General features: G+C 36.6%; 1 protein-coding gene across 2 annotated transcripts in view; it reads right to left on the reverse strand.

The window, feature by feature from the left end:
- Positions 1 to 657: 657 nt before the first annotated feature.
- DPP10 (dipeptidyl peptidase like 10) overlaps positions 658 to 25995 on the reverse strand; it is a 483231-nt gene continuing 457893 nt past the window's right edge. For both annotated transcript variants that reach the window (XM_035331004.1, XM_035331003.1), the window contains exons 17-26: positions 23018 to 23065; positions 20823 to 20921; positions 20645 to 20714; positions 13212 to 13406; positions 11572 to 11626; positions 7676 to 7775; positions 6930 to 6988; positions 6769 to 6841; positions 5286 to 5359; positions 658 to 4089 (exon numbers count right to left, since the gene is read on the reverse strand). In XM_035331004.1, the coding sequence (XP_035186895.1) occupies positions 3952 to 4089; positions 5286 to 5359; positions 6769 to 6841; positions 6930 to 6988; positions 7676 to 7775; positions 11572 to 11626; positions 13212 to 13406; positions 20645 to 20714; positions 20823 to 20921; positions 23018 to 23065 (911 nt within the window). In that variant the 3' untranslated portion in view covers positions 658 to 3951. The remainder of the gene's footprint in view (positions 4090 to 5285; positions 5360 to 6768; positions 6842 to 6929; positions 6989 to 7675; positions 7776 to 11571; positions 11627 to 13211; positions 13407 to 20644; positions 20715 to 20822; positions 20922 to 23017; positions 23066 to 25995) is intronic.

The raw sequence follows: 25995 nt of genomic DNA on the forward strand, positions 1-25995 counted from the left end.
ATGTTTTGTTACCTCCTGGTAAGTGTAACACCAACACTTCTCATCAACCTACCTCCAAGAAGACTGGCTCCTTCTCAACTTTCATGTATGAAATGCAACAGATAGTTTAAATAAATCCTTTCTTTTCTTTTCAAAGATCCAGCCACATTAGAAGTTGCGACTCTCCTTAGCCATATCCATGAACTCCCAATCCTCAGAGGCACTCTTGAAATCATTCAAAGGGAAAGAAGGAGTGATCTTAATGGTAGTGAAGGATATCTTGCAGAAGATGTACCAGTAATCAATACCGGTGAGGTTTGTCCTTCCCCAGAGGCAACTGACTTGACAGCAGGACTTACTTGAAGTAAATATAAAATGCTAGGATCACCGCACCTTGCCTGCGTATGTATTTTTAGGCTGTGCAAAAGAAACTTGTGTTCAGTCTCTTTGGGCCAGTCTTCATTTTGCTTCAGTTTCTTCAGTAACATCTAACAGACCTGCAAGGAGGTCGCACCTTGCATCCTCTGCATTTTATTAAAGGAGTGAACACTCAATGCTCCCAATTTTCCACGGAGAATCTTTGGCTTGAGATCAAATACAAGCTCTTCTGTCTTAAAAGGCACCTTTTCTCAACTAAATGAATCTAACTGACTACACGCTCAAAATAAGTGCCAGAGCTGAGAGAACAGAGGTAATCACCTTCATTTTCAGACATGGGTAGATCTACATATGACAAAAACATAGGAACAACAAGCAGTTGGTTACAGAAAATCATAGTAAATGTTGATCAAATTAAGTCTGTCAATATTTCTGTCTTTGCTGCAAAAGGATTAAAACACTGAATTTAAAAATAATCAGCCTTTTTATGTACTCAACAATCTAGAAAATATATTCCAATTGACATACACCTTCTCATGATCCTGTAATATAATTGAAGTTTCAATATGACCTACAGTTTTCAGAGATTTTTCAAGTCCTTAGAGCAGAAAAAGGATAGAGGAAATCAAGAAGGTTGAGATAAGCTCTAGTAAGCAGTAAATGGAGATGCTGATTCCCTAGGTTTCCATAGATTAGTAGGTCTAGTGTAGTGTCACATTGTAAGGACAGCTGAATCTGGCAGTAGTTTTTCAGATGTAAAATAGCATTACAGTGCTTAACAATAGGTAAGCTACAGAAAAATGTATGATTTTCATGCCATTTCTGTGCAATGTTTACTAATTGCTGATCAATACTATAGGTCACTTAGACTAATTAATGAGTGATAGCCATTTGCTGTGTATGTAGAGTCTGACAGATAACCATACTTAGTTGTCCTGGAAGTGGAAGAAACATTTGAACTGGTTAGCAAGAGTAAAGATAGCTCTGGACCTCACCTTGTACCAAATCCTTTAGTCTAGCTAGAATCAGAGGCTGATGCTGAAAATACTTTTTGCAATATCTAAATTTAACTCATACTTAAAAATTTCATAACAACCAATTAATCTAGGTCTGATGCTTGCCTTTTTATACACATTTATATAAAAATAACTGTATTTGTAGGACAGCATGAGAAATATTAAATATATTAAAAGCAGACCACATTTCCACATAGATAACCCACATTTCAGATAACACATACTTTTTAAACATACCAGTCCTGGCAAAAACATTTCTACAGAAGTCATGTCCTCATGCCACCTTCGTATTCAGGTAAATTGATCAAAATGGGAGGTGAGATGCTGGTGTAGAAAGAGTAAGGAATGGGGGCCTGAAACAGAGCGGTGTGGGGAAAAAGGAGATAAGGTGTGGGTTCAGAGATAAGGGATATACAGCCAAAGGCATGGATCCAAGATAAAATATTTCCTGAGCGCATGCATAACCCTATTGCTGAGACACAAGCCTTGTTTGCTTTTGCAGATAACTAAAGGAGATATATGTGAAATGCGGTAAATCTGAACACACTGGCTGTCTCACAGAGAAACAGCCAGTGAGTGTTGATAAGAATTAACCTCCTCACGTAGCCTGGCTGAACACTCAACACGTGCATACCCAATGTGGTTTGTGCACACTTGCCTGAAACTTTTTTTTTAAAGGTCTTATCATAGTACTCAAAATATGTGCTATAAATACCACAGAACAAGGTTGTATTTCATGGTGACACTGGGACAAGATTTCCTTGCACATTAAAATTGTATTAAACTAAATGAAAAATAGTTAAAAATGCTAATAAAACAAGATAAATACTGAACATTAAAAGAAAGAGACTTTTCAGGGTTCCATAAATCCATATCTTTCAGTCAAATTATTTGTATCATCATAAATGCTAACAGCTAAAGAAAATATTCTGGAAGAAAATAACAAATAAAAAGCTTCAGGTGATTTTTCATTATGTTAAAAACAATTTCCATTCTTCATAAAATATGTAGAACTTTACATCTTAAATACTGTAAATTACCTTCCAAAAAATACTTGCTTTTAATCTTGCAAGAAATGAACTCTTAATTGGGTAGGAAAGTACTTGGAGTATATCCAGAAAGAAGAAATTACAGCTATTCTCATGTAAGCTGCACAGCATCTGTCAGGAGTTTTCACATACCTTCAGGAAGATACCTCAAATTAAGTCAACATTGCACTTGATTTCAGTGATCAGAGTTAATATTCTGCAAACCCAAACTGGCTGCCTTGTTTATTTCATAGTTTCAATTTCTATTGCTGTAATTCACCTTGGCAAATAAATGCATGTACGAGGGGCTCACCCTCTGAATAAATAATAAAATTTCACTTGTCAGGATCTTCCTTTGCCTTGAATGAAAAACATATCACCTCTTTGAGATGCTGTTGAATCTAAATCCTGTTGCAACAGACTTAATAAGCAGCCCTGGAATAAAAACTAATGGAGAGTTTCAACTATGTGGCCACCTTGAGGAACTTTAGAATTAAATAGGAGACCAGATGGAAGAAAAGGAACATGCACTATACAAAATAATTCTTCATTGGAAGAGTAAAGTATTACTCAATGGCATTATACATCGTTAATAAAGTTTCTTTATCTGAAACTATAATTTAATATTTATGTATCTAATTTACATGTGAGAAAGTAGCATATTCTAAAATTAGAGTGTAACCAGCAAACTATTAACTACTATAAACAATAGCAAAACACAACTCAAACATATTTTAAGGAAACAATAGATACATTTTGGACTGGGGAAAGATTTCAATTGCAGATATTGTTTTAAATACAGCTGTTAATTATGTCTGAAAAAAAATCTTCAAGCTCAGAAAGACTTTCTGCTTAGGGAGTCTTGGGTATATACATAAAGACCAAGAGTACACTACCAAAAAGTCCCTTATTGGTTACCAGTAGGTATGGTAATAATAGTAAATGCTGAGATTGGGGGAAAAAAAAATCATTTTCAATATCAATGTTATATGATGCACTAGACAATATATCCCCTTTGAGCAGAAACTAGAGAAAATATCGTGCCCTTTATTATCTCTGTGGTTTCTTATGTGTAATAGACAGCAAAAGAATTGCACTTATTGTAACATTACAGTAAAATGTTAGATTGCAGTTCACCTTTTAAAATATTAGTGGCCATAATACTTATGATAGGTTGTGCATTATGCAAAGATGAATAAAGATGGGCATTTAAATTAAAAAACGAGCAACCACTTACAGAACCAACAGTGAGGCTTAACATAACAAACATGCACTAACCCTACACTTATGCAAAACTAAGTTCTTCCAGGAAACTGTAACCAACTGTTGACTTTCCACAAAGGCAAAGGTTTTGTCCCTTGGTAATATGTCTGGACTTTGTAGTCGAATTCCAGTTTATTAGCTCATTGTCTGTAAATGTGCTGTTCCACTGTGATATCCTTTAGCTGCCCTTGAGCTTCTGCAGAATCTGCAATCTCACAGTCACTTTTATTTAAGGTTTTATTGAGCCGCAAAGCAAGTCCCCTTCAGTACTACACAAATAGGCTTCCTTATTCATCCTCTTCAGGTTCCTGTGGTAAAATTGGTGTCTCCTCCTTTAAACAAGCACTAAAAAACCCAAGGATTGTGCTGTAAAGGTGATATTTGCTTTTCTCAGAAGCAATGTTATGACCTTCATCTGGGTAGATCTAGCGGAGGAAAAAGGAAAAGAGTAAATAGATTTTCAAAGGCTTTTCAAATATTTAGGGCTCTAATTTTCCTTCTCTGATCTTCAAAATGTTTTAGATGACAACAGGACGATAACGTTAGTTTTATAGTATCAAGGAAAGTTAATAAAACTCAAAGCAAAATCTGTTCTCTCTTGAAATTTGGAACTTAGGTAAAACAACCACTGCAGTGGGCTCTGCAGAAGTGAAAAAATTTATATGCTCAGTCACTGTGCTTACAACAGTTTACTTATCTGGCACTTACAGTGGTATCTAGGCACTTGAATCCCATCAACTTCAATGAGGATTAATTACCTCATGCTTTTCTCTTAATATCCCAGATTCTAAGTGTTCAGTAAAAAACCTTTTTATTCATATTTTTAACTGTCTTCCCATTTTACCGAAAGCCTACCATCTCTCCCTCCTAGGTGGATATAGGCAGTTTTATCTCAAGTCAGATGCCACTGGAAATTTCTCCCAAGGGAGGCTGAACAGGATTTTGCAGGCTGAATGAAGAAATACAGGCCATGGAGGTTAAGACAACACCTCTGGTGGTCTGAGGCAAAAAGATTCACCACACATTCACTTCAAACTCTGCTGATCACCAGACGGTGTAACCATGGTCCTGCCTGAGGAGGGGTTTGGACCAAGTGACCTCCAGAAGTGGCTTCCAACCTCAGCCATCCTGGGACCCTACAATTCTGTCCCATGCAAGTCTGCATGCCTGCAGCATTCCCTGCCCTGCTGGCCCCAGCCTGTGCTTCCCAGTACCCTCACCCTCCGTTCGGCCACAGAAAGGGGAGCAGAGCTCCAGCAATTTAGTTGCCATTTAATAGACACAAAGGTTGAAAGTGAGGGGAAATTACTTTCATGTGACCCAAGAGGTTTTTTTGGTAAAAAGGGAGTAAAGCAATGGCATCTGCATATTACAAAGGCTGCTTATGGACTGTAAAGGTGTTGTAGGGTAAAAAGATGGAAAAGAGAGAGAAGAACACAAAGAATATATGGTCATTAATGTCCATACTAGCTGTAAGGAAACTGTGATGAAACAGTGTTCTAGCTGCAAATTGTGGTAATACCAGTGTGCTGTGGTAGGGAGAATACTATTCAGGGAAGAAACAGCAATATGATGTTAAATGTTGAGCCATGTTTATAGAACATGCCATAGCTGAACATACCTGCATAGTGTAATTAACTCCAGCTTTTATTAGATGTTTAATTAGTTCTGCTGAATGCTGGAAGTGGACTTTAGCTGCAATACAATGACATTTGGACATTATTAGAAAAAGCAGAGCTAATATGAAATGTTTACCCGTTAAACAGCTTTGACTGAAAATATTTCCAGTGTCTGTAATGATCAGATCTAAGCTGACTACCTCTGTGGTCAGGCATGCAGAGCCCAACCAGCAGAAGGGACACAGTACTTAACAGAAGAGGTTCTGGAGAGGGAGCTGAAAGCCCAGGGTAAGCTGCACCTTCCAGGCACTCCGCAAGGACTCCTCTCTCTACCCTTGATTTACACACACTGTGATAGATTAGAGGTGTGTAAAACCATTCTGTTTGAACATCATGACAGTTTATAATTATGTTAAGGGAAAGCACATCAGATTTTCTACTGCTTGCACAGGGTTATTACAGCCCATACTTCTTCAGGTAATGGACTTTCTGCAACATATCAGTAACTTAATCTTTGTGTGGTAAAAACAGGCAACTTTATTACCATGTCCTACCCCTGCAGAGCTAAGGCTGCAAGTGGGCTAGGCAGTGTCACTGGATGTGATATTAAGCAAGGGCAGCAGGCAATCAGAGTCATAGTCTTGAACACATTGCATTGCCTAGACAGCTATCAGAATCCCAATTCCCTCTAGCACTGAGTTCAGAGGGGTAGAAATTGCTGCTGCCGTTTACAATCAGCAAAGCCCAAGACCCTCACGCCTGCTCGGTCACCCAGTACATTGCCTCTGTCCTCCTATCCAGCTCTGGGAAGAAACACCGGATGGGGCTTGCACCGCACAGCCTTCATCAGCATGAGGCTGATTCTCTAGTCCTACATCAGTTAGGAAAATTCAGAAAAAAAAAAGAAAAAAAAAAAAAGATAAATCCGTAATTACAAAGTATCTCTTGATTGACACATCTTGTAATTACACTAAAAGTGCTAGAACTTACCGTTTTCTTTTTTTTCTGTCTTAAGCTACCGTTAAAAATAATGGTGCTATTAAAAGGTTCCCTATGGCTTCAGCCTCAGATGCTTTGGCACTACCTTGTAATTAATTAGCTGAAAAGTTTAACTTTCCATTTGGTACTGTACTTCTCCAAATGTACTGATAATTCTTTCCTCAGTTGGAGAATCCCTACGAATTTAAAATACCATTAAAAATGTATGGTTTCCTATTAATAATTCATATAATACTTTTCAGTAGCTAGACAGCGGTCCACAAGATTTAAACAAATTAGAACATACAGCACCTAAAAGGTACAAATATTCAGCAAAGAAAAGCTTCATCAGATTAGAGTTAGAAATGACCATTAAAACAGAATATCAAAACTCCTAGCAGAGGCATAATACAACTAAAATGGCCTTGCTAGGTGTGCGCCTAATCTTGTCTTTGGATGTCTGTTAAAACCTCTGACCCCAAATATAATTGCATCTGTAATACTTACTATCAGCTGTCCCATGAACTATTAGCAAATTTGCTTCTTTTAAACCATGAAGATTGTGTAATACGCTGGATGCCTAGTAAACAAACACGCACAAAGGTGTGAGTGAACTGCATTTTGGAATTAAAACTAACATTTAAATTTACTTCTTTATGCTGACTCACCTGATAGGTATTTTCTTCTTTTGATGGAATACCAAGGTATCTTTCTGAAAAAGCTGATGCTGTACAAGTCGTTTTTTTTTTTTTAAAAAAAAAAAAAAAAAACAACAAAAATAATAATAGTAATAATAAATAAAACAACAACAACAACAAAAATTGTGATTTCAACAAAATTTGGTCTATTTTAAAACTCCTCAGTTCTGACTTACGGTCAGGACAAGTTAATTAAGGCATTAAGTAGAAAACAAAGCATTCATTTAAAAAACAGAATACATTAAAAAAAAGTGGCTAACAGAGCATTACAGTAATCTGGCCTGATCTCCAATGCATGACAGTCTGCAATCCAGCATATGCCCAATACTTCACATACAGAACCAATGTCCTGTGATTGAATAACAACGTGATTGATATGCTGAGGAATTTTACTGCTAACTTTAAAAGTTCCCTTCATATTAAAATTTTTGATGAAGGCTGATATTCTGGGTTCTACGGAAATGGGGTGCCTGACTGAATTTCGGTGAAAATGGGAAATAGAATTATTTTGACAAAAATCTGTAGTGTTACCAATAATGTATCTGTTGCATGTTTTGGTAAATTGTCCCAGTGTTTGCTGCCCTTCATTTAAAGTAGAGAATGAGGTGGTGAAGTTAGATCTAGCTGACATTGCTACATTATCTTGCAATTAGTTAAGATGAATAAAAGAGATTCTGAAGTGACTATCACAGAGGATTGGGGCAGGGAATACTCACCATACAACTTCATGTCTGTAATTGGTGCCACCACAGCTCCACATTTGAAGAGCCGTTCACTGGATTTTAGGATCATCGATGTAATGTAGCCACCATATCCCTAACAAAGAGATATATAAGAGATATATCCCTAACAAACAGAAATATTGAGATTTCTGTTTATTTCTTTTTAGCAATAATAAAGTTAAAGGGCATTGCTCTAATTTGATGGTATCATTCTACAGTATATATTTATATCTGCAAGAATTGCTTTTAATGGAAATGCAGACATACAGTTAAGAGTGAATAGAGATCTTATTTGGCCTGGTCATGATCTTTAAACTAAGCAATTTAATAACACTGAGTACATTTCAGTTTAATTTCCACAGCTCCATCATGGCAGACTAGCCTATAGTTAGCAAAAGATATGAAAATCATAGAGAAGACAACAATAACAACCAACCTACCAAAAAAAAAAAAAAAAGTATTCACTTTTAATATATTTAATGTAGACATTTGCAAATTACTGGGAAACACTGAGCATTTTGCTGACAGGACAGAGTATGGGAACAGGGGAAAATGCTGAACTGACTTCAGCATGTCCTACTCCTGGCACTTGGACCTTCACAGCTTAAATCCTATTGCTATTAATGAGGTTTCTGCTGCAGCATTGTCAAACATCCCACAGAGGGGTACAAGTTCTGAAGTCCTTTCCAGAAATAAAATCCATATGTAGCCACATTGCTCAATATTATGTTAATCTCTGTGATGTGATTTCTGGCCACAAGAGCACCCAGTCAGCTGCTTTGTTACAAAGCAGGGAGCGTGGACAGAATGAAGAAGCTGGGAGACATGGGGCAGAGCAGGAGGAGCTCCCTCCTTGCCTTACCACGTTTTTCTGTCCTTATGCACATCCCTTCATCATCTGCATTGCAATGTCTAAAACATACCTCCTTGGGAAGAGTTGTGAGACAAAAGAGAGTCATGAAAGTTTCTCTTCATGTGAAAGCTTTAATGTCAGTCCACATATTTCTTTGAAATGACATTGGCAATCCACATCTCTTCCCCCCAGTCATTCTAGACCCACAGTAAATGAAATTCTGAGTTGTGGAGACTGTGATCAATGATTTTCTCATATATTATGGGCTGTTCAAGTTTCTCCATTTGCCACCTTTGTTTTCCCTTCATCACTCCTGGAAGAATGATTTTTGCAGTTCTTTTCATTGTTGTTTTTCAGAAAGTAGAAATCATCCCATGACAGGGAAAAGAATAGTGTAAAACACCAGACAACCCCAAAAGAGAATGTGGTGTGTCAAATGCTCACACAGGTTTCTTGGGGATATTTTTTGAACCCAGCCTGCTCCTGTCTTCACATCTAAATATTTAATCAATAGCTGATTTCTCTGGAAGAACGGGAATATCTGAAAATTCTTTTACCTTCGTTAAGAAAAATAAGCCAACAGGAGTGTTCTTTGCAATCAACGTGTAGTAAATGTGAATGGACGCACTAAAGGTAACGTAGAATAAGAACTTGATTTTCATGGGAGTATGAGGAACTGAGTTATCCCTATTCCCACAGAAATTCCAGCCAAAGAGACCAAGAGTAGCTCAGCATTGTCCATGTACAGGAGTAGACTTAAGTCAAGAAAGAATTTTTGAGTGGGCAGCAGCAACTTTCATAATTCACGGAGTTTAAGAGAACAGCAACTTTCCTCTGCCTCTGGGTTCTCTATTTTTGCTGTTGTTTAATATTCTGTTTGTGTCTTTTCCAGTAGCTCCACAGCACAGTTTTAATTCTAGGATAACTATTGCCATGTTATTTATTATTTATGCCATGCATTCATTAAGAGCTTGGTTTAGTTCTCCTAGGAGTTTCTTTCCTCTGTGCTTGTGCCCTTGCTTCCAGCCAGGCTTTCCAGGACAAAAGCATTGCACTGTGAGATCAAATTTTCAGAATCACTTCACAATGATGATACAGAAAGCAGTTCCTATGTCCTCATTCTAGGACATATGGTGCCTCACTCATGGGCTGGATTTCTGTGGTTATAGCTTAATTGACTATTTTCAAGAAGCTGTTTGTCTGTGAAATTTCAACTTATTTTCAAGCTCTTTTTCTACTTTCATGGCTAAAAGGCAAACTACATGGAAACACAATTTGCTGTGTAACAGTTCTGAAAGGCCCTTGGATCATACATCACTTGGGCTTGTTCCCCTCTCACAGGGATAAGCGAGATGATATTGGCAGATTGCCTGGCAGTCAGAAGTAGGTATTTTTCACACTGTGCCCTCTGGACAGCCTTGTTACTCTCGTGAGTGGCTAACACTACTGATTGTGACAAGAATTTTACTTCTGTGTAGTTCTAAAACTTCTCAAAGACTTCCATGACTGTGTGCATGAGCCCAGCTTTATGAGATCAGCATTAAGCAATTCTAAAGTCATCCTACTTTTAAGCAAAGTGTATATTTTTTTCCCATCAGTAAACCCAATTTAACAAACACTTTCACTATCACATTGTTTTACACAGTCAAAAGGAAATGAGTTTTAAAGAAGATCTGTAATTGACTCCAAAATAAGCAGAGCAGAGGTAAAATACAATTAACCCTAGGAAGCTGTTAAATAGATTTTTTTTCCTGATTCTAAAACTGACTTTTCAATTTTATGAATTTTTGTTTGTCAGAAAACACACACACGAAACAAAACAAAAAATCGCTGAGGTAAAAAAAATGGTATAGACATTGGCAGATATCTACAACTGCATTTATGTATGCTTTATGGTAATTTTGGCTTGTCACTGTTAGGAAAGTGTTGAATTTCCTATGGAAAATGTGGAAATTTTTGAAGTAAGGAATATGTGAGTATTTTGGGGGTGTTTAGTGATTTAATTCAGAAATAACATTTTTAATCATTTGTGGGAAGGGGATATTGAGAAATATATAAAATTACATGCATGCGTATTTTCATAAACATTGGTAACAGGCACTAAAACATGAATAGCAATGTGTGCCGTGATCATTCGGTGGATGAAATCACCACCGTTTAGCTGAAAAATCTCTGAAAAAGCTGAAAAATCTACTTCATTTTTCACTACACTACTCTAACATTAACTAGTCTTTCCAACTGCTACCACACTGGTGTTGAATATCAATATCACCGTGGAAAGCATGCTGTTCCTATAACTGGTGACTGTGGTGTTGTCTAGGCCATGGTTTGTTGTTGCTTTGAGCTCAAATGCACAAAATATTTTCATTTTCAGGATAACAAATTAAAAATAATCTTTTTTTTTTTTTTTTAAAAAAAAAAAAAGGACACACATGCTAGTTTGTAGAAGCAGCAGCAATTATTTGGTGTTTAACTGCTGTTTTTTAACAGAGACCAGTAAAATGCTATTTAGTTTGTTATGAAAGGTTAAGCCTTTGCCTTGCTCCCTCTCATGCTAGAGGCAACAACATGCTACACAGTGAAGCAGCTGACAAAATAGCAAAGACACAAAAGAAAGTTATTGTAACTCAGTTGTAACTTAGGCAGTCAGTAAAATATTCAGATATAAATGTTGTATTAGAAGGACATTGTCAATTTAACTGTAGCCCAAATGTAAAAGTGCAAGAAACAAGTTTTTACAACACCTAAGCTGATATTAAAATTTTCTAATGAAAGCAGACGTTTTTCAACAAATACTTTGTCCTGCAGATTCTGAAAAGCAAATACTACAGTACCATAAAATGGATTTGATTGATTTCAAATACCCATTCTGAGATATAATTATACAGAATATACAGTAAATTATGGTAGCATTTCCCCCACTTTTAATAACTGAAATTGTCTTAGGAAAATAGATAAATATATTTGTTTATGAACTAGGATTCTCATAAAGAATAATGATGATATATCCTACTATCCTACTATTTTTGCACATTACCTTCCCGAATATACTCAGTCTTTTAGGATCAATGAAGGGCTGTTTCAATAATGATCTGCAGGAAAAAAAAAAAAAAAAAAAGAAAGAAAAAGAAAAAGGAAATAAAAAGTTCTTTATATACTAGATCCACCAAAGTAAAAAAGAAAATTATTTGTACATGAGTTATACATGTGGATAAGGTAGAAGAACAAATTACAGCAATAAAAGTGATATTGCACTAGGAAATGTGATTTGTTTTCTATTTCTTCCTCTATATGGCAAACACATGGCACTGAACTCATCTTACCTAACTTTAGATACCTGAATTTGAGCATCTTGTCTAAATTGCACATTTACACTGTTCCTCTGTCAGAGAGAAGAGCACTCTCAAACAGCCTTTCTTCCTACTCATGTTAGGCACTCCCTCAGCCTGGGGAGAGCCACCCTTCAGAAATGCCAGGATTTTCCATTGACTAGAGCTTAAATGACTGACTTTGACCAGTTGCCTAGTTTTCATACAGTTAAAGGAAGGTAAAATGACTGCATCTTCCTGAGCCTAGGTAATTATCCAAATAATTAATTCTCTCATCAGGGCATTTAATTAGCAATGGCGAATTTTATATGGAGAAGACAGAATAACCTGAGGCTAAAGCCCAACTGCTTTTGAAGAGACAAAACCAGCTTCAGTACCTCCTCTTAGCCTCTCACCTCCTCTCTCCCTTTTCCCCATGCAATGCACTCAAAAAGAGGCCAGATATCATTGAGTTTAAACCACTTATTATTTAAGCAGAGAGCTCAGATCTCACAGCACAGCCTGTGGCTTGCTTCTGACAGCCCTTTTGCAAGGGTCACTTGGATGCTCAAAAAATGAATTGCTCTGCTCAACGCAGCCCATTCCTGACCAGCATAAATGCCAGAAGCCCCAGTGCCCAGGTCTGTCATGTCAGATACAGATACACAGATACCTACTCATGCATAGGTTGATGCATTAAACCCTTTCAAAGAAGAAAAAGAAAACAAACAAACAAACAAAATAGCTAGCTGAAAATCTGCCCTTGTCTTTCCTTGAAGATCCCTAGAAAGAGTCCATCCAGACCTTGATATTAGCCTATCGGACACTGGCACACTGAGCAAAGAGGGTTGTCAAAGCTGTGTGTGATTAATCTACAGAGAGACTGCTCTCTTCTGCAGCTGGTGGATTTGTATCAAAGAATGACAATACAAACGAGAAATATGTAGGCATTTGCCCAGATTTTGTTCTCATTTACAACATTATAACTTCATTTGCATTGTAAAATTACTTGAGAACTCCATGGTGAAAATGAGAGCAGCATCCTATCATATAGGCCTAAAAAATTATAACACAAAAGCAGTTTAACTGTTTTTGTGCTGTAAGAAATTTTCCTAAGGAATATAGACAAATACAAAGTAGCATAGATGGCATATCTAGATGGCACTCTGAAGGACAGCTTTACCAAAGAGAAGCACCAAAGAGAAGTACCAATGAAAAGGTTATTATTTCAATATTTGCAACTGCATTAAAAAATAAACATTAATGTTATTTACTATGCAGAGAAACCATTCTGGGCAGTTTCAGTCAATTTCAGTTTATTCATCAGGGTGGAAGCAGGGTAAAAGAAGAAAAGTTTGCACATACGTACTCTACTGCTGCTATTTGGTCCTTCACTTCCACTGATCCTAAGCATCGGTGGACTTCTTGTAGGATCTTGAGGCCTTGAAATCCACTCCCTCTGCCATCAAATCGAGCTACGATGACATTATCAGAGTTGAGAAGCACTGAGTCCCAGTCAATGTGAAACTTATCTGTAACCAACTGGCTGCCTGGAGCTTCATCACTGCAAATACCAACACACCAGACACAAACGAAGACTATTGACAATGTGATGCACTTTGCTGTTCTCTGATATTTTAATTAACCTAGATGGCAGAATTCAGTTGTTTATGCAATCCTGTTGAATTACTGTCCCTTCCATCAATACTATCCCATTAGCTAGTGCTGCTGTACCTGCAGTAGCAGTAAGCAAAATAATTTAACTTTAAAACTATTATGCTGTGGTGTTGCCAATAGCTGAATATACTTTATAGAAACAAACAGAAAATCAAAGCATGTAGTGCTGCATATAGGTTAAAGTGAACAAAATAATAATATAATCGCTAATGGCTAGTTCAGTTCTGAGAAGGCTCATGTACAATTTGTTAAGTTGCACTAAATAGACATAAAGGAATATTCATTCAGTACCTCAAGTATGATTTTGTAGGATATATAATACGTTATATATAGAAGGTTGCCATCTTCAAAAAGAAATAATTGCATTATTGTATCCTCAAATGGATTTTCTGAAATAGGGTACAAAGAAGACTAAAGTACACGTTGGAGAAAATTACATTTTCTCCATCCAAATTCACAGCAAGAAATGGATGCAGGCAGGAATAATAAGTTTATTTTATGACTTAAAAAAAAAAAAAAAAAAAAAATTTAGAGAAGAAAAGGTGGAAAAGAATGGGAGAATGCAGTGTCTAGAGGAACAATAAGCATTTTACATTGAAAGCAAATATACTATTTTCCTTCCAAAGAAAACAAAATGCCAGTTTTAAAAGGGAAGCTTGGCATTATTTCTTCCCCAAGATAAATGCAGAATAAGAGAGCAGGCTACCATAAAGTTCTACAAAATGCAAAATACTTCTATGCAGACTGCATCTGCCAGCTGAATACAAATTAAAATGTAAAAGTGTCTGTGCTGGCTGTATGGAAATTAGATTGGACAGTGTCTGTGGGAATATCCTGTCTAAGGTGAAAGATGAAGACAGAAATGATTATTCTGCCAGAGAAGTCTTAGCTTCAGAGACTTATAAAAAGCTGGGGGGAGGAGAGATAAAAAAAATCTTGTACAGTAACTGCTGTCTTATATGTACAATAAGACAATGTTCATTATCTTTTTTTAAAAAAATATATATATATATATATTTTTTTTGGCTGTGGATAGCATAGATCACCTTCAAGGTAATCTCCCTATTAATTTGCAAGCATATGATGAATACATATGTTCTCAAATTCCACAAGACCTACCATGTATACATAGCTGCTGTATCATCTGCATTACTTAGTTATAGAGTTAGTCAAAATATTTTATGCTTGGTTCATCGCTATCCTATATAACAATTTTATATATGGCTTTATAAAAAGAAAGGAAGAGTGTTTTTTGTTTGCTTAACTGTTCGGTTATGATTACACACAGCTACAATAACTGCAAACAATGCAGAGCAATGAATCACATTGTCGAGTGAGCTCTGCAGAAAACACAAGTTTCAGAATTATATTATCATTATTATTTGTAAAAAGAGCAGGAGCAGAAAGTTTCTTTTAAAATGTATGGTAATTGTACAGATCAAGGTTTTCAGAAGCACTCTACATTGATATAGATGGTTTCACAGAGCTTCCACCACTACTTCCAATAGCAGAATAGCAGCAGGCTCAAGCCCCCAATATTTTTTTTTTTTTTTTTTTTTTTTTAAGTAAAGCTCTTTTAACTTTTCAGAAGAAGAAAATCTGTCAGAAATATCCTTGTCTGGCTGGTTATCTTTAAAACAGCTTAATGCACCCCACACAAGTGAAATTATCACGAATCAGCCCACATCCCTCCCACCTAAATTAAGAACAAAACAAATAGCATTCTCATTTATGTGTTATATATCTAGGTACTTGGGAAAAGGGGAAGAACCATCACATTTGCAAGCTTTCTTCGGTACCAGAAGATGCTTTAAACCAAAATAGGGTTTTAAGTGAAAGATGCCACCCTCAGATAATTACTTCTATTGAAATAAAGAACATCAGACAGAACTTCAGGAAGATTTTCTGTGGGTGAGAACTGACAACAATGTTTTTCCAAGCTCCTTCTCTGGAGGGCATAGCTGGGCTACTTTTAGGCTCAGACTTTAAACACATCTACCACTCTCCTTCATGATGGGTTGTTTGACATATTGCTTTTGGAAGCAATTTTCCAGTGGCTAATTTATTTCAAGAATGTCCGCATAAGTAGTCTGTGACAGGCATTTAAAGCCATTTCCATGGAGGTACATGTCAAAATTCCCATTAGCATCAAAAGGTCTCTTTACTCTTCAGCTGCTACTCTAAAATAATACTGATTATCTGAGGTGTGTCTCCGTTCTCCACAGAGAAACAGCATATATTTTATGCACCTTTTAGGCCGCACTTTTGCCCTTAAATGAGGCATCTGCAAGGTATTAATCCTTTATGCAAGTTTGAACATCACCCTGAGGGCTGTGTAACAAAGCAGGTTTGTTACTGCAGTGCAATAATAGATGCACAGCCTGATTTGTGAAGTTTGTCTTGGGATTCCAGCTTTCTCAAAGGTCAGTTTTTGTTTTGCACTCATCATTACTTACAGCCCAATTACAATTCACTTTCACTGTTCAGTGGTACCCTGTTCATAGGATTATTTCATGACCTGAGTGAAAGTCCATTCTGTTTATGCTTGTGTGTAATACAAAAACAGAAGCCTTCTTCCCACCTGACTATGGATGGACATAAGGGAACCAAAGTACTACAGCAAAATCAAAGCCAACACCAAAATGCATATGCAAAGCTACATCTTCTTTGCCATCACTCAGGGGTTCCTTAAGGGGCAGTATCCCTGTCATCTCCAGAGTCAAGCAACAAGGGCAGAATGATTCAAGTGAAGAAGATGCCTAACACTTTCTGATTCATTTTTTTTTCCTTCTTGTATGTGACAGCAGTTGCACATTTTTTCCCCCTTGACTTTCAAAGTTAGAAGCTTGAGAGCTGCCTAGTTTGTGTCTTTGACAGTGACTACACCCGGATTATGAGTCCTCTGTGGCAGCACGACTGCTGACGACTTGGGCAAACTGCAGAAGTTCACCATTGAGGCACCATTTAAACAGACAGGAGCCATCAATAATATACAAATATCATTGACCTTAGTGGGTAGTTTGTATGCTTCTTGCAAGGCAGTCACATACACTGCAGACTGTCTGGGAAAAGGGGCAGCTCATCATAAGTTCATATACTGCTGAAAAGAGAAGAATCTGTTATTTTGGATTCTATAACCAAAAGCTTTAACTGAAGTCTCTGTTCAGGACTAGAGTTACAGCCTTCAGGGGATAATATAATGTTACCAGAGAGGCTGTTGCTGCTGTACTCTGAGCTCTTCTCCTCTGCCAATCTCCTACCATGACTGCAGCAAAATTTGTTTCAGGTTTTGCACCATTTAAAAACCGTGTGGGAAGATTGTAAATTGGAACTTTAGAAGTTATACAGTTGACCAAACAGAAGGGAAAACAATTTCAAAATATATGTGGAAAATAACTGCCATTATCACTGCTTAATTTCCTGTACATCTATTTCTGCCAAGCAGTGGATTTGATGCAGTATATGGAAAAGGCATCTTGATAGCAAACATGAGAAAGACTACATCTCAGATGATAAAATCTACCCACTACAAAGAAATATCACTGACAAAAGTCTTTCTTATGGTGAAACTGAGTGGGAGAAGAATACCATTTTGCAAATACTAGTATAATGGAAAAATCCACTTCATTTTTTAGGTTTCATGGGCATCTCTTGTTCAGCTTTCAAGCACACCCACCATTACTGGTCAAAAATCAGAGAACCTGAATAATCTCACACACTGAGAAAAAGAAAAACCCAAACATTTTCTCCCTATTTGCATATCCTTTTTCTCCCTATTTGCATATCCTTTTAAGACTACTATCCTTTTAAGACCAGACTACAACTAGAAATTGTTAGTGTATTTATAACTCTTTCCTGAAGATATGGCCAAACAAATTAAAATACTTCACCAGAAGTTACTCCGATACTAGGGCAAAATCATGTGATACGTAGGCCTGAAGTATACAACATAATACAAGAAAAAGATTGTTATTCTTAAAATATCTTTCTCAGACCCTCAAGGCTGAAGATTTTGAAAATACAATTTTGAGAGGAAGAAATGTGATACTGTCTTGTGTTACCAGAAAAGGAGGTGAAGTTTGAAGAATCTCCTCTTGTCTTTCTCTAAGAAAGATTGAGTAAGCATTTTATTCACATTGTAGGATGTGTACTGCTGGGGGTGGGGAGTGGAGGAAACTAAAAGATAGGGGAAGCTAAAGGAGGACAGATCTTAGCTCAGCAATTCCCTAAGTCCTTTTTGGGGACAAGAGTGAAGAGAAGGGGATTGAGAAGGCTGATTATGGCCCATAACACCAGTACCACTACTGCAAATGAAACAGCTGGAGTAAACCTCCAGCCTGTCCCTCTTTTAGCCTACAGCTAAATGAATTCTCCCTCTGGGCCATGAGAAATGTTAAGAGAGTATTGCTAGAAGCAGGAAGAACAAAGACATTGGATGGATGGCCAGCAAAGCAACTAGTGAATGATTCACGTGACTTAGGGATCCCCCAAAAATTAAACTTTGCAGCTGTCTTACAGGGGAAGAACTAGCCAAATAAAAATGCTTTTAGGTACATCATTCTTTGCAAGCATTTTGCAACCAAGGTAGTGGAATTCACCATGTACTTTACGCTTCACCTTGTAGACAAGCATCAACTCTTCACTTGCAACAGCTGCCAGTTAAAATGAGTAATATTCTTTACAAAATTGAAAGGTACACAACATGACTATCAATATATAAAGCCTTATACCCCACATCTTAAATATCTTCCAATACTTGTATTATGCATCTCTAAATTTCTGCTAGTCTTATAATGAGTTATTCCTGAAGCTGTAAAAAAACTCTTCACTTCCAACCTTGCTGTCTTGCCTTATGCTATCAGTCCCAAAAGTGTATTAACTGGAGGCGTAAACAGATTTGATTGCTTGGGCAAGGCCTAAATCTTTCGTTGTTTCAGTAACAAGTGAAGTGATTCCTGTTTATTACCAAAATATAACAACAAGTAAACAAACAGACAGAAACCTCTTGGAGACAATTCACTGTTACTTTGGAGAGTACCCTGCTGTTTTTTCCCTTGAAAATCAGAACAAACTCTCCACTGATTTGATTTTACAGTAACCACCTACATATTGGACAATTTTAAATGGTGTTAAATAATAAATGCTGACATTTAAGATACATTATCCTAAAGATTTTGAAGGAATGAGGTTAATTATGTTCAAGAAAAAATAAAGAATGATTATCACCTCTCATTTTATTACCCGGATTAAATGCCAGAATCTTTACTTAATCATTTCCTGTGTGTTACTAAGGAGTGTATCATACTTTTTTAATGAGTTAGGTGAACCATAATGAGAAAATCGAGGATCTGGAATTTAAACTTTGGTCTTAATTATATAGAAAAGTGATGATAATCACATTTTCAAGCAATTACTGTACACCTCTCTAATCTATAGCTACACTGCATGTATTATATCAGAAGGAAACCAAGTGTGAAATGTATTAGTTGTTTAGGAGAATGAATGGAAAAAAAGAGAGCTTTATAATCTATTTAGCATTTTATGGCCTATGCATCACAATTCCAGGAAGAATAATTGCTCTAACCAACAAAACTAGCTTCTATATGAGACCTATTTGTTAGATAGTCTGGTCATACACAGATGAACATAGGTTTTAACATAGCAATACAATGATATTCTATTTCAGCACTGCAGCATGCTTTGCAACTACTAGTGGATGAATCTTCACAAAATCCTTACCATTAAGGGTACAGGATATTTAGGGCTTAGGCCTTAAGTTGAGCTTATGACAACATGGAGCTGTACAGCATTCACATCTGGGACCACATGTTGGGACCACTTGTTGGGACCACAGTCCACCTTCACCGGCTCCCTTCCAAGATTCAGCCTTAACACTCAGAAGCTTGAGTGACATATTTTGGGATCTCACATTTATCTGTAGGCACCTTTCATAAATGCAGTAGCTTTATTATAGTCATATACCTTTGATATGGCTGCCAGCTTTCAGTGATTTGAAAATATATATTTGCAATTGTGTGACTATGAGAATAACACCAAACTTTCTTCCCTTTTTCGATTCCAACTTTCCTTAGAATTGTAACCCTATCAATCCAGACAGCACATGAACACTACACAGAAGCATTTGCTGCTACCAGAAATTACAGTCAAAATATGAACCCCAGCCATCAAAAAAGGACTTTATTCAGAGGAGTGAAACTGGCCACCAATGCAAAAGCCCTGCAGACAGAGCTGAAAGCACATAAGCAAACCAGATCCTGGCAAAATGCATAACTCAGGGAAGGTGAAACTTCACCAGAGGCTTGAAGTCTCTGATGCAATCACTGCAGCATGTTAGATCTTACAGGCCATATTTACCTTCCAGCTTAGGAAACAAAGCATCAGAAACCTCTGTACACCTAACGAGGCATTTAAATTGGACTGCAGAGATATATTAGGTAAATTTCTTTTTAAACTCACATTCTCTTTTAATTATCTTTCTTCCTTTCCTGCCTCTCTTTTTCATAAGCCCTTGTCAAATTGCAGATGAAATGGAGCTCAAAAAACACTTCATAGCTAACACTTCTCTATTCTAAATGTCTATCTTCTCTTTATATACATCTAAGTGTATGTAGCCTGGATCAAGAGGTTATATCACATTTCCTTTCCAACAAAACTGATACACAATTAAACTGTTATTACCAAGGACAATTGTAAGCATTCTTTTTCAAACTTTCAGCAGCTGGAATACAATAACAATTGTAACACAGCTGGAAATGTAAGCAAGAAAGTTGCTGTAGCTGAGCAATATGAAAGGCACCACTTGTTAGTGGTCAAATTAGGTTTGTCAAGATCTACACTACCACCACCACCCCAAAACAAAACAAAACAAACAAACAAACAAACAAACAAAATAATAATAATAATAATAATAATAATAAAAACAGGCATCTCTTCCAGACAGTGCCTAAAACAAAATCTACCTGAGAACAAGTCTTTTCATTTATCAACTCAAATCCGTGAGGCAATTTTCCTACACAATGAAAAAATAAATTTTCTAATTATGGGATTATATGTTTTCTATGAAGTACTTTTTATTATGTTATATGATTCTATACAAATACTTACATTATTAATAGAAGGGCATACTGGTTTCGATCCGTGAAATCTTTTGGCAGTGACAACTGTAAAGGGAGTTCTTTTAAGAAAAGAGCAAGACATTAAAGGCTGGTAGTTACACAGATGAAAAACAGTAACAATTCAAGAAGGCTTTTGGTTTGTTAAAAGAATATTTTGCCAAATTTACCGTAATCCTCAATGTGAAGCATTTTAATTTCAGTCCTGGAATTCTTTTTCTTAAAAACAGCTTCTTTCAGCAGAGCATTATTCTCCAAAATATAAAAATCTGTAGAAAACAGCAAGAAAAAACAAGCTGAGAGGTACAGAAAACCATCAAACAGAAATCAATATTCCAAAAAAATAAAGAAAAGGACACAAATGTGCAGTAACAACTCTTGTAAATTATTTCCTTCTTTGCACGCTTTTTAAAATATATATATATACTATATATATACATATATATATATAATGTAACTGCTTTGCAATTCAAGAGCAATCATTTTAAGCTTCAGCAGGCTTAGTTTTTGTTAAGCACTAACAATGAAATCGCTGATGACTAACATGAATAGTAGTATCCCTGACAAATACTAACAGCAGCTGTCACAGGGGAAAGGCTAGTCTGCTGGGCAATATCCTAAGCCCCGAGTAAGCACGCTTCTTCAGGCTACATGTTCCAAATCAATATTTTGCCATTACAGCTCTACTTGATCACTTCACGTCCTTTTCTGTCTTCTGCACTTCAGCCAAGAGTAAGACTTAGCTTGGTTTAAAGCTGCAGACAGATTTGAAGCAATCCTTTTGCATATGGAGGAACGATTAGTCTTTTTTTTTTTTTTTTTTTTTTTTTCTCTTGTTTTCATTCAAATTAACAATCTTGTTTCCAAAACGTAAATTTTTCATTAAACAATAAACCTTGCACTTAGGTCAAAAAGAGACAATCTAAGGAGACTTACTTTTCTGGGCAATCAACCAAAATGGTATAATTATAGTCTGAGGATGAAATAATTGAAGTAATCCATAATCATTGTTTTATTAATTGAAGAGGATAGTCTAATCTTGCACTAGAACACTGTAGATAAATTATCTCTCTTATTATTTGCTTTCTTGCTTTTGCAGCAAAAAACATCCCTCTATCCTGACTTGCTTTATTTCTTTTAAGTTGCCCTACATAGATCTCTTAACAATTATTCACTATTAGTAGTAGTTTAGATACAAATAATAAAGAGTCAAAGAGTACCTTCATGGAATTGAGTAGCTCTACAGAAGTCGATTAATTTTACTTTAGCAGTATCTACCTCTTACTGAGTTGGATAAAACTCCTTCCCCTTGGTGTGACATGGCACTGAGATTTACAAATACTGTCAACAGTGACATTAAAAAAAATAACAAAGCCGAAGTGCACACATTAATTAATGCTTGCTAGCACGATACTATTGATTAGTATGCTACTTCAACATGCAAGGTTAGGTCATCTGTTGTTGTCATCTGTGGCTGGCAAGGACAAAAAGAATACAGGCAGAGTACATAATTTTTGGATTCTGAGAAAAATTCTGGGGATAATCTATTGGATGAAACTGGGACAGGTAAGGACTGGTCTAGTAGATTTGAATGGAAAGATTCAACCACACCTTCATGCTATGTGGAACCACAGTGGAGTTGGTGGTAGTGCTGTTACCCCTACTGTATTCATGAAATACCTTACGTGAGGAAAACTCAGCTGCTTAAGGATAGTCTTCTATTACAAAGCATCCCAAATAGGATGCATCCCAAACAGGATATACCTGGCTATAAGTTTGGTGTCAATATGCAGAAGGTAATGAGTAAAATTTCAAAATTAGAAGTATTAAATACCTTCCTAAAAAGGCCTTATTTTTGGATTTGCCATCATTGAAAATATCAGTGGAGTCGGTCTGATTTGAGAAATGTAAGAGCAGGACTAAGTTTATTGTATGTAGGTCAGATTTTATGACCAGTCCTCCAAGGACTGTACTTTACTTTACGATAATTGGATTATAACTTTAAAAAAAAACAACTCTAAAAATGTGAAGGTCTGCAGTAAGGGCAACATAATTTACATAGAAAGTGAAAGGGCTGAAGCCCAACCTGCCACCTAATAAGCTCAGGTGTAAATAGAAGATGAAAGATAAGCACTTAGTATAAAATGCATCTGAAAAGCCTGGGAAAGTTTTAGTCATTTGATTGCCCTCTTTCCATATCATTTTCAGATGTGTATGTTGTTAAATGGTAAATAATATAACTTTTTATGAATGACACATCTGTTAGTTTTCATTTACTTGCAACCTTGTTCCCTCTCCTCCTCCACAGTCCCCAAATCAATCAAGGACAGAAATGAAATATACCTATTCCATAAGGAATACTCACTTCCACTGTTACTTGTACTGTGCACACTAACGACTGGAACGCCTGGTCCTGAAGAAAAAAACAGAGGAAGGGTAGGGTGGTTAGTACTTGATATTTCAGTAAATAACAAAGAATGAGAACACAAGGAACCTTGTAAGGCCAGATCCTGCAAGCCCTGTACCTATGCTTCACTTAAAATACAGCAGTGATTCCATCACTGCCTCTTGGGAAGTACACAGTTAAAGACAAGGACCAACGGTCTGAAACCGAGGCTGCATTCCGCCTCTTCAACAAGCAGTCTTGCTCCCTGCACCTAGAGCAAGTCTTTTTTTTTTTTTTTTCTTTTTAACTCCATGTTTAGCAACAAGCAGAGTATAAAAATTAGAGGCACTTAAAAGCACTTTCTAAAATATAGCAGTTTGACATTCCAAAGCTGTAACTTTAGGTTGATGGGAAATTGAATTAATGATAATATCCACTTATATTCTTTATGGAAAAACTACAGAGGTGTTGAAAAATTATCACATATTTAACTTAATTATCTACTCAAGAAGCTCCTTTAGTATCTCAGCTCTGTAATAGCAACAATGTTAAATCTAGGTGTAATGTAATTTAATCTTACTTCATGAGTTATCCCACTCCCCACCTCCCCCAAATATGGAATTTGTGCAGAGGAAATTTAGATTTATCTCGGTAAGACAAGAGCTTCAATTACATGCAGGTAGCCACTACTGGGCTAGGAAGGATGATGCAGAAAAGCCAAAGTGCCTGAGAACCCTATGGCAAATAAAGATATGGACCCGCCTTTGAAATTAGGATTTCCAACTCCTTATATATTCACTAGAGAAAAAAAATACCTTGAGAACAGTTCATGGAGAGTTTAATATACGTGTTTTGAGTCATCCTGAGGAGGTTGTCTTCCTCAATTAATTGTGGCACAAGCCTAGGGAACTTAAATACCTGAAATAAATAGCATGATGCCATTCACAGCCTCTAACAGCCTCCACTGAATATTGTTATCAATTTAATTCTCTGCCTCAAGGGAGAATATTGACAAAAATCTTACAGGAAGATTGCTGACAAATCAACATTTTCTGCCATAGTTTTTTTAAGAAAAGAAATTCTCCAGTTGTCCTTTTTTCTTTATTTCACTTTTTATTTTTTTTTAATATTTTTTTTTTATTTTTTTTTTTTACAGTTCTTTTTACTTCCTTTGAAAGTGTTGTTTTGCTCTGAATTCTGTTTTAAGAAAGACAGATATTCAGAACATGCCATTTTGGAGGGGAAAGCACTGGCATTTTCCTGGCCATCTTTATTTACCATCCTAAAAAAAACAATAACAGAGGGGTGATGTCAGATTTTGAAATAAGTAAATAAATAAAATACATTAAAGGAGATTACAAGCCAATCAGAAAGGAGAAAGACTTGTATTAAAAGCACTGTATTATTCAAAGCATTAAAGTTTATTGGAATTAAGCACACTTTTGGGTGTGCCACTGACCTCCTATAACTAACACTAAGCAATTACTCCCTTTGTGAATTACTCCCTATCTTAGTTGAATGGAGAGACTAACATCTGTTAGTGTTTATGAAGTGCTAAAGGAAAAATCCACAAGCAAGTTAGAAAAAAAAAAAAAAAAAAAAAAAAAAAAGTGTGATGCTTGCCAAGACTGTGAGGCTGAGAGCTGGTCCTCCTTCTACCAGACTAGAAATTAACACCTCACACAGGAAAGTCTCTGGAGACCTTCTGGAGATGGATACAACTGGTATACTGAGACAGATCTGGCTGAGGGTAATTGAGAAGAGAAAATTATCCTAATAAATATGCTTATGGGTAAACAGCAGGTGGAACAAGCTTGCACAGATCAAACCAGTCCAGAGTTCCCCATGGATTTTCGAATCTCTGGGGTAGACTTGCTTTTGCAATAATTCAGACAGGCTTTTTGTTGTTGGAAAATGAGTGTGTATGCACGTAGATGTGGTGTCACCTGTCTCCTCAAGTTGTTTTACTTTTACCACAGAACTGCTTGCCAGTGCACATGTTGCTGTCAATGATATTGTCATAGATCCATGCCATCACAGGAATTTTACAGAGCTGTGGCAGTACAAGGGGGCTGCACTGCTGCCAGAACTGTCAAGCACTGGCGAACAGAAGAGAAGACTTCTGAATAATCTTAATACACATTAACGTTAGAGGTAGGAAAAAAAAAATAATGATGGTGTTTTATCATCCCTGCCCATCACTCACAGCTTAGGGCAGTCTACTGGTTGCCGCTCAGGGAAGTATAGGTTTAACCTGGGAGGTGATCTGTGGTCCTACCAGCTCAAACAGAGAGCTGGCATCTCCAAAGTCTCTGGAAGTCATGAACTTGTGAGGAATTTCATGAGCAAGCTCCTACTGGCATCCATGGTTTGATACCAAAGGAAAAAATTAAAAATTACAAAAAGAAAAAAAAATCAAAAAACAAATAAACAAAAAAAACGCCTGTGTTTTTGGGCCCTAGGACATTGCTGATTCAGAGCTAAAAACTCTTCCCAATTTACCAGTGCTCCTTCTTGCAGGAATCTGAGACATCCTTTCCCCAGGGACCGTGCCAAGCACTAGGGAAAACTCTGCTTGAGTAAAAAAACCTCTGCTTAATGAGGAGCTCATTACTGGTGCTGTATTCACTCAGATAAGGGCCTCAGGATTAGTTCCATAACTTCTGCTGCAGCTTTTACCATGTATAAACCACAGAGTTGGTATATTTATTTTTTATGATCAGCTATGAATTATAGGTGCACTTCCTCCAAAAACCAAAAAGAACAACAACAAAAAGCCACCTTATTTTAGCCAATATATATTCATAGTTTGATCAAATAGATTCAATTCTGAAGCAGGCAGATCCTTTATTTTTTTATTTTTATTTTTGTGTGTGTGTGTGTGAGTGTAAAACCATGTACAGTTGCAAAAGAAATAGAAAAATTCATGCGAATAGAATAGGGTAGTCACATGTTCA

Source organism: Oxyura jamaicensis, chromosome 7, assembly GCF_011077185.1.
Source record: "Oxyura jamaicensis isolate SHBP4307 breed ruddy duck chromosome 7, BPBGC_Ojam_1.0, whole genome shotgun sequence".
Taxonomy (NCBI): domain Eukaryota; kingdom Metazoa; phylum Chordata; class Aves; order Anseriformes; family Anatidae; genus Oxyura; species Oxyura jamaicensis.